This window comes from Lathamus discolor, chromosome 6, assembly GCF_037157495.1.
Source record: "Lathamus discolor isolate bLatDis1 chromosome 6, bLatDis1.hap1, whole genome shotgun sequence".
NCBI lineage: Eukaryota > Metazoa > Chordata > Aves > Psittaciformes > Psittacidae > Lathamus > Lathamus discolor.
In genome coordinates this window covers 11,430,160-11,441,577 of record NC_088889.1, presented here as the reverse complement: position 1 = coordinate 11,441,577, position 11,418 = coordinate 11,430,160, and the positions used below count along the sequence as shown (strand labels likewise).

Below are 11,418 nucleotides of genomic sequence, written 5' to 3'. Positions count from 1 at the left end.
TGGTGGTGAAGGTGCGCCATGAAGACGCCCAAGTCCCCAAAAGTCGGGCCACTGAGGAACAACAGAACAACCAACAACTGGATAAAGCTGCTAAGCTTGAAGTGGACGACCTATTGATAGCCACCGAAACTTCAAACAGATGTAGCGAATGGATGGTAAGCCTGTTAAATTCTCATGGACTTGAAGGATATAAGGTATCTCAGCAAAAGGCACAAACAATGAAGCAAGAAGTCACCTACCGGGGGTATGAGGTCTCAGGGGAGCAGTGGAAATTAGGACAAGAACGCAAGAAAACGATCTGCCAAACCCCTCAACCCCAGGACGCTCAAGGAACTTGGGACATTTCTCGGCATGACAGGTTGGTGTCGGCTCTGGATCTATGACTACGGTATATTAGTCGAACGCCTATAGCAGTTGCTGCAAACAGAAGTGAGGGAATAGCAGTGGACTGGGGAAGGAAAACGGGCATTTAATGAAATAACGAAGGAATCAATGAGGGCCTCAGCCCTCTCTGCATGAAGACCACTTTCAGTGCCCCTAGAAGAAGATCTGTGCTGTAAGCCGGTGTTGCAGCTCCACGAACTCACGCATTGCCTGCTCGTGGGCAGCCGGATCCTGCGCCAGATGCTGGAAGAGGTTGAATGGCTTGGCTCTTTGCAAGGCTGGGGGCAAGACGATCTCCTCAGGAATCTTCTCATTGCCAAAGAAGAAGTGGTCGAGGCGTTTCTCCTCCAAGCAGCGGCGCAGGTACCTCATGATGTCACCTAGCCGCAGCAGGAAATGTCTCCTGCGCCAGCCTGACAGGGCTGTGGTGGTCAGGAGGTGCATCACCACCGTCTTCAAGGCATAGCTGGAAAAGCTTGTGCCCGCCAGCATGCGGGTGCAGAGTTGCAGGCAGCTGAGCAAGGTGTCGTCTGGGGTCTGATCGAACATCAGCCACAAGAACTTTGCCTCTGCCCTGGCGAAGGTCAATGTCCACGTTGTGCTTGGGCTGAAGATACCCTCTCTCGCCTGGCTGCTCATGAAGATGTCTGAGTTGCCCAGCTGCACGACAAAGTTCATCTCAATGACCGTGGTTCTCCCAGAGATATGTTGAAGTGCCACTTTGCAGGAGCGTCTGGAGGGCAGCACAGTCAGAAGGTAGTAACGTGAACGTAACAGGCGCGCAATTGCCTTGTTTTCCCTCACCATATCCTGGAACCAGCAAGCAGTTTTCTGCACATCTAGATAGGAGCCGGTGCAGAGGGCATGCAGGAGCCTGGGCTTCTGCTTCTTCCTGAGCTGCTCCTTGCGGTTGTGAAGGAAGCACGGCATGGGTCCCACCGTCTGCTGAGCGGTGCATGTGCGCTCCAGCTCCACACGGATGCGGGACTCGTTTGCCACGGTGCCTGGCTCCAGGCAGAAGTTGTAGCCACGGCAGGGCTTCAGGCACACGAGCATACGGTAGACAGGCTCGTCTTCCTGGGGACTCCAGCAATCAAAGGCGCTGCCCACTCCCATGGCTGGTCCCAGCTCCAGGAAGAAACCCTCTGACAGTAAGTTGGACCCTTGGCAAGCAAAGAGAAGGTTTTCCACCAGCGCATCCACCCACTTGCTCTGGTTCCACAGTTCGTTCAATGACCACTCGTTGCGCATTGCAATGTACGTGTCAAAATCTGCCACGCCAGAGGCACTGTCTTCCTCCTCTTCATCGCTGATGCTGCCGTCCAGCTCAGGGCTTCTTTTGCTAAAGCAGCAGCAGAGCCCTGCAATCAGGAGGAGCAGGAAGCCGGCGATCACCCAAAACTTCCAGTTCCACAAGGCAGCAGAGAGCAGGCCACTCCAGGTCACACCGTTGTGCTCTATTCTCTTCAGCTCCTTGACTTCATGCAGCTCCTGCGCTATCCGAGCCATCTCCTCCGTGAGCATCTTCGAAAGCTGCTGCATGCACTCACGTGTGGCTTCATCCAACTCATCACCGACCATGGGCACGCATATGCTTTGCAGAACCCAGAATAAGAGCCTTGCGAGGCCCATGGCCTGCAGGAGAAAGAAGGAATTCAGTGGGGCTGGGAGGGAGGGAAGGAGGAAGGGAGCTGGTGCGCGGGGAAGCGCGGACGGGAGCCGCAGAGAGCTGCGGACAGGCAGGAGAGGGAACGAGGCAGCTGGGAGGCAGCAAGGCCTGCGCCCAGGCACGGAGGCAGCAGCAGCGTGCCCTGCCCGAGGCGCTCGCAGCCAGGGTTTCGACGCAGGGCGAACACCCCCCCCAGGGCCCACGTTTCTGCCCCAGCCCTTGTCCAGCCCAGCCTCCCCCCGCGTGCGCACTCACTGCTGCCCCAGGCCGTTCTGGGCCGGTGCTGCCTGCAGGCACCCTCATAGCCATCCCCCATTGTGACGCGTCCCCTGTGCCGTTACAGGCGCCTCGGGCGCACCGCAGTCTCGCCCCCACAACCGCGGGCCAGCTAGTAAGCAGAATCTGGCCGGGAGTGAAAGGCAGGATCTCCGTAACACAATAAAAATTATTGCCTGAATGCAGCCGGTTCCTGCAACTCTTGGGAGTGGTGGGACCTCTGCCGGGACACACCTCCCATGCTTTGCTGGATCAGAAATAGAACAGGGGGGACCGGAGGGTTGAGCCCCAGTTCAACCCAGTATCAATAGTAAGAGCTATCAATAAAATAGAGCTTTATTAATTTAGAACTTTATTTTGTAGCGGCCAACTCTTATACATGGTTAACAAAATGAAGAGAGAATCCTGTGTAGTTTACTGTTTTAGAGTGCTGGAGAAAGAAGGAATTCAGTGGGTCTCGAGGGAGGGAAGGAGGAAGGGAGCTGGTGGCGGGGGGAGCAGGGAGGGGACCTGCAGATTGCTGGGGACAGGCAGGTGGGGGAATTAAGCAGCTGTGAGGCAGCTCCATGTCCTTATGTTGAGTATCTGCCTTGCAGTGCTGTCATCTTGCTGTTTATATTCACTTTTCCCTGAATCCCCTGACTGTCATGCTACAGAAACAGAATTCCTATCACAGAGGGAATTATTATTCTGGGATAGTTCCTGGAAGTCCCAAGATGCCAAGGAAGGATGGCTGTCAGGATCAGGCTGTGTAAGAAGGAAGGCTGTTGTCAGGTTTTCCGTGCAACTGTGAGTACCTTTAAATGCCAGGAGTCTTTAAATGCCAATCTGCCAATTGTAAGAAAATCTTACAGTGAATGAAATGCTGTGAATAGGATATGGATTAATCTATGCTTGGCACTATTTACTGAGTAATAGTAGGTCAAAGTTGCTGAGTAACTCCCAGTTACATCCCGGGCATGACGTGCTGTGGTATGGAATACTTCTTTGGTCAGCTTGGGTCAGGTGTCCTGTCTCTGCTTCCTCCCAGCCTCCCCTCGTCCTTGGCAGAGCATGAGACTCACGAAGTCCTTAGCCAGAATAAAACATTTGAGCAGTAACTAAAAACATCAGTGTTATCAGTGCTGTTCCCAGGCCAAAAGTCGAAACACAGCACTGCACCAGCTACCAAGAAAAACAACTGCTACTGCTGAACCCAGGACACAGCCATGCACTGCACCACACCACAGCTGTCAAGCACTGCATCTCTCCGAGAAGGCAGGCTAAGGGAGATCTAATTGCTGTCTTCCACTGTGCAGAGCATGTCTTCTCTCAGAGGTGCACAGTGAAATAATGTAAGCAATGATTACACGTTGCACCAAGGGAAGCATGCCACAGTTCGTTCAATGACCACTCGTTGCGCATTGCAATGTACGTGTCAAAATCTGCCACGCCAGAGGCATCTTCTTCTTCACTGTCTTCCTCCTCTTCACCGCTGATGCTGCCGTCCAGCTCAGGGCTTCTTTTGCTAAAGCAGCAGCAGAGCCCTGCAATCAGGAGGAGCAGGAAGCCGGCTATCACCCAAAATTTCCAGTTCCACAAGGCAGCAGAGAGCAGGCCACTCCAGGTCACACCGTTGTGCTCTATTCTCTTCAGCTCCTCGACTTCATGCAGCTCCTGCGCTATCCGAGCCATCTCCTCTGTGAGCATCTTCGAAAGCTGCTGCATGCGCTCACGTGTGGCTTCATCCAACTCATCACCGACCATGGGCACGCATATGCTTTGCAGAACCCAGAATAAGAGCCTTGCGAGGCCCATGGCCTGCAGGAGAAAGAAGGAATTCAGTGGGGCTGGGAGGGAGGGAAGGAGGAAGGGAGCTGGTGCGCGGGGAAGCGCGGACGGGGGGGGGGGGGCGGGGGAGCCGCAGAGAGCTGCGGACAGGCAGGAGAGGGAACGAGGCAGCTGGGAGGCAGCAAGGCCTGCGCCCAGGCACGGAGGCAGCAGCAGCGTGCCCTGCCCGAGGCGCTCGCAGCCAGGGTTTCGACGCAGGGCGAGCACCCCGCCCCCAGGGCCCACGTTTCTGCCCCAGCCCTTGTCCAGCCCAGCCTCCCCCCTGCGTGCGCACTCACTGCTGCCCCAGGCCGTTCTGGGCTGCCTGCAGACATCCTCCTAGCCATCCCCCATTGCGACGCGTCCCCTGTGCTGTTACACTGCTTCACTGATGGTGATTCTGTATTTTCGTGTGCTTTTAAGATTCATTGTAAAGCCTGTATCCCATTGCCATGCTTATTGCTTCACATTTTCTTACACTGTCCCCATATTACTTAAATAATTTTCCCTTTGCATTCCTTGCCAGCAGAACTATCCAGAACAAACTAGTTATGTAACAGTGCATGGCTCAACATGTGTTTCCCACAAGAGCTCTAAGATGGGAAGGAAAGGTGGCACGCACTTAACCTTCGCCCAACAGCCAGTCAAGTTATCAGTAAGCGGAACAGTTACCTAGTTAGAAATAGGGAGCTAACCTTAATAAAGTATTTAGGCATAGAATTATGTATGGCTGTTTAATATTGCTTAGTAGGATTTCTAGGATGTTATCAATTATACAGCATTAATTGAATTCTGCATCACAGCAAAAATCTGCCGTCCATTATAAGAGGTATATCGCATCCCTGATATGATAAGGCATGTGACATATCCACTTGATGCCATGCTCTTTGACCCAAGTATCTGTAAGCTTGTTCCAGAAATGAGTCCCATTATCTGACTAAATCCTTTCTTGGGCACCATGTTGCCATATTCTGGCTTTTGACTTGGACAGAGTTCATTTTCTGCTTAGTAGCTGGTGCAGTGCTGTGTTTTGGCTTCAGTCTGAGAAAAGTACTGAAAACACACCAAAGTTTTAGGTTTTGCTCAGTTTGACTTACACCATTCAAGGATTTTTCAGTCTCATGCTCTGCCAGTGACGAGGAGCACAAGAAGCCGTGCGGAAGCAGAGACAGGACACCTGACCCAAACTAGCCAAAGGGGTATTCCAAACCACAGCACATCATGCCCAGTATATAGACTGGGAGGAGTTATCCAGAAGGGACTGATCAACTCTTGGGTCAGGCTGGGTATCAGTCAGCAGGTGGTGAGTGATTGCGCTGTGCACCACTTGTGTTTCCTGAGCTTGCTTTCTGTTCTTCTTGTTGCTGTCTATTATTATTATCACTATTGTTATCGTTGGTATTATTTCTATTATCACACTATTTTACCTAATTTCAATTATTAAACTGTTCTTATTTCAGCCCACAGGTTTTACATTCTTACAATTCTCCTCTTCATCCTGTCAGGGGCAGGGGAAACTGGGGGAGTGGCTGCATGGTACCGAGTTACCAGCCGCAGTTAAACCGTGACAGTCCTTTTTGGCACCCAGTATGGGGCACTGGGTTGCGATAAAGACACATCTGACCCGAGCATGTTAGAACAAATTTGTTGCAAGCATTCATGGTAGTGCGGTAGTCAGTGGTCATAGCGTTCCCAGAGTTAATGTGTGTGTGCTCACTGGTACTGCTCTTGTCCTGTCTGCTCCCTGTGATGTCTGTCTGTGAGGCTAAGGTTATCATTCTGTTGTACTTTGGAGGTGGGTTATGATATGACAGACTCGCAGGTCATGAGACTCATCTGGTCTGCGCTCTCGGTGTTGTCGCCACCTTTGTTCCTTGGGAGCCATCTGGTGACAACTATAGGCAAGTGCGCCTTTGGCCTTCTCTGGGAGAGCCAGCCGGTAACAGAAATGTCTTCCTGCTGCGTCCGTCCATTCTTCCTTTCTTCCTTCCTTCCCATATCCTCCTTCTCCTCCAGGATAGCTACAGTAGTAATGTCCGACTAGTTCGTTCCGGATTTTCACTTGTTGAGAGGTGAAATTCCAAAATGTTGAAAGTGCTCATTGGCCTAGGTACTTACCCATACGACCCCAGGAGTTGATCAGCCTGACTGGGAGGAAGTGGCAAAAGCACCCCATTGTGACTGGTCCAGAGGCTCCACGCATCCTTGGCATAGATTACCTTGGGAGAGGGTACTTCAAAGACCCAAAAGAGTACCAATGGGCTTTTGGTATTGCTGCTCTGGAGACCGAGGAAACTGAGCAGTTGTCCACCTTGCCTGGTCTCTCAGAGGATCCTTCTGTTGTGGGGTTGCTGAAGGTCGAAGAACAACAAGTGCCAATTGCGACCAAAACGGTGCACCGGCAGCAATATCGCACCAACCAAGACTCCCTGATTCCCATCCGTAAGCTGATCCGTAGACTGGAGAGACAAGGAGTGATCAGTAGCACCCGCTCACCCTTTGATAGCCCCATATGGCCAGTGAGAAAGTCTAACGGAGAGTCGACAATAACAGTAGACTCTCGTGGCCTGAATGAAGTCACACCACCATAGAGTGCTGCTGTATCAGACATGCTAGAACTTCAATCCGAACTGGAGTCAAAGGCAGCCAAGTGGTATGCCACAATCGATATTGCCAACGCAGTCTTCTCAATTCCTTTGATAGCAGAGTGCATCCCACAGTTTGCTTTTACTTGGAGGGGTGTCCAGTACACTTGGAACCAACTGCCCCAGGGGTGGAAACACAGCCCTACCATCTGCCGTGGACTGATCCAGACTTCACTGGAACAGGGGCAAGCTCCAGAACGCCTGCAATACTTTTACGACATTATCGTGTGGGTTGGTACAGCAGAAAAAGTCTTTGAGAAAGGGAGGCAAATAATCCAAATCTTGCTGAAAGCCAGTTTTGCAATAGAACGGAGTAAGGTCAAGGGACCTACACAGGAGATTCAATTTTTTGGGAATAAAATGGCAAGATGGATGTCACCAAATCCCCACAGATGTGATCAACAAGATAACAGCAATGTCTTCACCAACCAATCAGAAAGAAACACAAGCTTTCTTGGGTGTTGTGGGGTTCTGGAGAATGCACATCCCAAATTACAGTTTGATTGTAAGCCCTCTCTGCCATGTGACCCGGAAGAAGAATGGGGCCATGAACAACAACAAGCCTTTGAGCAGATTAAACGAGAGATAGTTCATGCAGGACCCCTTGGACCAGTCCGGACCGGGCCAGATGTATAAAATGTAATCCCCGCAGCTGGGGAGAATGGTCCTACCTGGAGCTTCTGGCAGAAAGCTCCAGGAGAGACTCTAGGTCGACCCCTCAGCTTTTGGAGTGGGGGATAGAGAGGATCTGAGGCCAGATATACACCAACTGAAAAAGTGATACTGGCAGACTATGAAGGGGTTCGAGCTGCTTCAGAAGTGATTGGCACTGAAGCACAGCTCCGCCTGGCATCCCGGTTGCCAGTGCTGGGCTGGACGTTCAAAGGCAAGGTCTCCTCTACACATCATGCAACCAGTGCTACATGGAGTAAGTGGGCTGCACTAAGTACACAGTGAGCTTGAACAGGAAATCCCAGTTGTTCAGGAATTCTAGAAGTCAACATTGACTGGCCAGAGGGCAAAGATTTTGGAATGTCAACAGAGGAGGATGTGATGCGTGAGGCGTCGCCGTATAATAAACAGTCAGAAAGTGAAAAAGCAGTATGCCTTGTTTACTGATAGGTCCAGCCATATTGTGGGAAAGCATCAGAGATGGAAGGCAGCTGTATGGAGACCTCGACAACAAGGTGCAAAAACTGCTGAAGGAAAGGGTGAATCGAGTCAGTTTGCCAAGGTGAAAGACATACCGCTTGCCTTGGACACTGCTGAACGAGAAAAGCGGCCAGTACTTTATCTCTCTACTGATTCATGGATGGTGGCGAATGCCCTGTGTGGGTGGGTGGTTGCAGCGCTGGAAGCAGAGCAAACGGCAAAGCACAGGTAAACCCATCTGGGCTGCGGTACTTCAGCAAGATATCGCTGCTCGGGTGCAGAACCTGGTGGTGAAGGTGCGCCATGAAGATGCCCAAGTCCCCAAAAGTCGGGCCACTGAGGAACAACAGAACAACCAACAACTGGATAAAGCTGCTAAGCTTGAAGTGGACGACCTATTGATAGCCACCGAAACTTCAAACAGATGTAGCGAATGGATGGTAAGCCTGTTAAATTCTCATGGACTTGAAGGATATAAGGTATCTCAGCAAAAGGCACAAACAATGAAGCAAGAAGTCACCTACCGGGGGTATGAGGTCTCAGGGGAGCAGTGGAAATTAGGACAAGAACGCAAGAAAACGATCTGCCAAACCCCTCAACCCCAGGACGCTCAAGGAACTTGGGACATTTCTCGGCATGACAGGTTGGTGTCGGCTCTGGATCTATGACTACGGTATATTAGTCGAACGCCTATAGCAGTTGCTGCAAACAGAAGTGAGGGAATAGCAGTGGACTGGGGAAGGAAAACGGGCATTTAATGAAATAACGAAGGAATCAATGAGGGCCTCAGCCCTCTCTGCATGAAGACCACTTTCAGTGCCCCTAGAAGAAGATCTGTGCTGTAAGCCGGTGTTGCAGCTCCACGAACTCACGCATTGCCTGCTCGTGGGCAGCCGGATCCTGCGCCAGATGCTGGAAGAGGTTGAATGGCTTGGCTCTTTGCAAGGCTGGGGGCAAGACGATCTCCTCAGGAATCTTCTCATTGCCAAAGAAGAAGTGGTCGAGGCGTTTCTCCTCCAAGCAGCGGCGCAGGTACCTCATGATGTCACCTAGCCGCAGCAGGAAATGTCTCCTGCGCCAGCCTGACAGGGCTGTGGTGGTCAGGGGGTGCATCACCACCGTCTTCAAGGCATAGCTGGAAAAGCTTGTGCCCGCCAGCATGCGGGTGCAGAGTTGCAGGCAGCTGAGCAAGGTGTCGTCTGGGGTCTGATCGAACATCAGCCACAAGAACTTTGCCTCTGCCCTGGCGAAGGTCAATGTCCACGTTGTGCTTGGGCTGAAGATACCCTCTCTCGCCTGGCTGCTCATGAAGATGTCTGAGTTGCCCAGCTGCACGACAAAGTTCATCTCAATGACCGTGGTTCTCCCAGAGATATGTTGAAGTGCCACTTTGCAGGAGCGTCTGGAGGGCAGCACAGTCAGAAGGTAGTAACGTGAACGTAACAGGCGCGCAATTGCCTTGTTTTCCCTCACCATATCCTGGAACCAGCAAGCAGTTTTCTGCACATCTAGATAGGAGCCGGTGCAGAGGGCATGCAGGAGCCTGGGCTTCTGCTTCTTCCTGAGCTGCTCCTTGCGGTTGTGAAGGAAGCACGGCATGGGTCCCACCGTCTGCTGAGCGGTGCATGTGCGCTCCAGCTCCACACGGATGCGGGACTCGTTTGCCACGGTGCCTGGCTCCAGGCAGAAGGTGTAGCCACGGCAGGGCTTCAGGCACACGAGCATACGGTAGACAGGCTCGTCTTCCTGGGGACTCCAGCAATCAAAGGCGCTGCCCACTCCCATGGCTGGTCCCAGCTCCAGGAAGAAACCCTCTGACAGTAAGTTGGACCCTTGGCAAGCAAAGAGAAGGTTTTCCACCAGCGCATCCACCCACTCGCTCTGGTTCCACAGTTCGTTCAATGACCACTCGTTGCGCATTGCAATGTACGTGTCAAAATCTGCCACGCCAGAGGCACTGTCTTCCTCCTCTTCATCGCTGATGCTGCCGTCCAGCTCAGGGCTTCTTTTGCTAAAGCAGCAGCAGAGCCCTGCAATCAGGAGGAGCAGGAAGCCGGCGATCACCCAAAACTTCCAGTTCCACAAGGCAGCAGAGAGCAGGCCACTCCAGGTCACACCGTTGTGCTCTATTCTCTTCAGCTCCTTGACTTCATGCAGCTCCTGCGCTATCCGAGCCATCTCCTCCGTGAGCATCTTCGAAAGCTGCTGCATGCACTCACGTGTGGCTTCATCCAACTCATCACCGACCATGGGCACGCATATGCTTTGCAGAACCCAGAATAAGAGCCTTGCGAGGCCCATGGCCTGCAGGAGAAAGAAGGAATTCAGTGGGGCTGGGAGGGAGGGAAGGAGGAAGGGAGCTGGTGCGCGGGGAAGCGCGGACGGGAGCCGCAGAGAGCTGCGGACAGGCAGGAGAGGGAACGAGGCAGCTGGGAGGCAGCAAGGCCTGCGCCCAGGCACGGAGGCAGCAGCAGCGTGCCCTGCCCGAGGCGCTCGCAGCCAGGGTTTCGACGCAGGGCGAACACCCCCCCCAGGGCCCACGTTTCTGCCCCGGCCCTTGTCCAGCCCAGCCTCCCCCCGCGTGCGCACTCACTGCTGCCCCAGGCCGTTCTGGGCCGGTGCTGCCTGCAGGCACCCTCATAGCCATCCCCCATTGTGACGCGTCCCCTGTGCCGTTACAGGCGCCTCGGGCGCACCGCAGTCTCGCCCGAACAACCGCGGGCCAGCTAGTAAGCAGAATCTGGCCGGGAGTGAAAGGCAGGATCTCCGTAACACAATAAAAATTATTGCCTGAATGCAGCCGGTTCCTGCAACTCTTGGGAGTGGTGGGACCTCTGCCGGGACACACCTCCCATGCTTTGCTGGATCAGAAATAGAACAGGGGGGACCGGAGGGTTGAGCCCCAGTTCAACCCAGTATCGATAGTAAGAGCTATCAATAAAATAGAGCTTTATTAATTTAGAACTTTATTTTGTAGTGGCCAACTCTTATACATGGTTAACAAAATGAAGAGAGAATCCTGTGTAGTTTACTGTTTTAGAGTGCTGGAGAAAGAAGGAATTCAGTGGGTCTCGAGGGAGGGAAGGAGGAAGGGAGCTGGTGGCGGGGGGAGCAGGGAGGGGACCTGCAGATTGCTGGGGACAGGCAGGTGGGGGAATTAAGCAGCTGTGAGGCAGCTCCATGTCCTTATGTTGAGTATCTGCCTTGCAGTGCTGTCATCTTGCTGTTTATATTCACTTTTCCCTGAATCCCCTGACTGTCATGCTACAGAAACAGAATTCCTATCACAGAGGGAATTATTATTCTGGGATAGTTCCTGGAAGTCCCAAGATGCCAAGGAAGGATGGCTGTCAGGATCAGGCTGTGTAAGAAGGAAGGCTGTTGTCAGGTTTTCCGTGCAACTGTGAGTACCTTTAAATGCCAGGAGTCTTTAAATGCCAATCTGCCAATTGTAAGAAAATCTTACAGTGAATGAAATGCTGT

General features: G+C 52.6%; 2 protein-coding genes across 2 annotated transcripts; both read right to left on the bottom strand.

Moving 5' to 3' along the window:
- Positions 1-537: 537 nt before the first annotated feature.
- LOC136017462 (inositol 1,4,5-trisphosphate receptor-interacting protein-like 1) lies at positions 538-1,965 on the bottom strand. Its single transcript, XM_065685782.1, has one exon. It carries the CDS (start codon positions 1,963-1,965, stop codon positions 538-540), a length of 1,428 nt encoding a protein of 475 aa, XP_065541854.1.
- A 6,792-nt stretch (positions 1,966-8,757) lies between these two features.
- Positions 8,758-10,185, bottom strand: LOC136017461 (inositol 1,4,5-trisphosphate receptor-interacting protein-like 1). The gene has a single exon (XM_065685781.1). It carries the CDS (start codon positions 10,183-10,185, stop codon positions 8,758-8,760), a length of 1,428 nt encoding a protein of 475 aa, XP_065541853.1.
- Between the last annotated feature and the right edge of the window lie 1,233 nt (positions 10,186-11,418).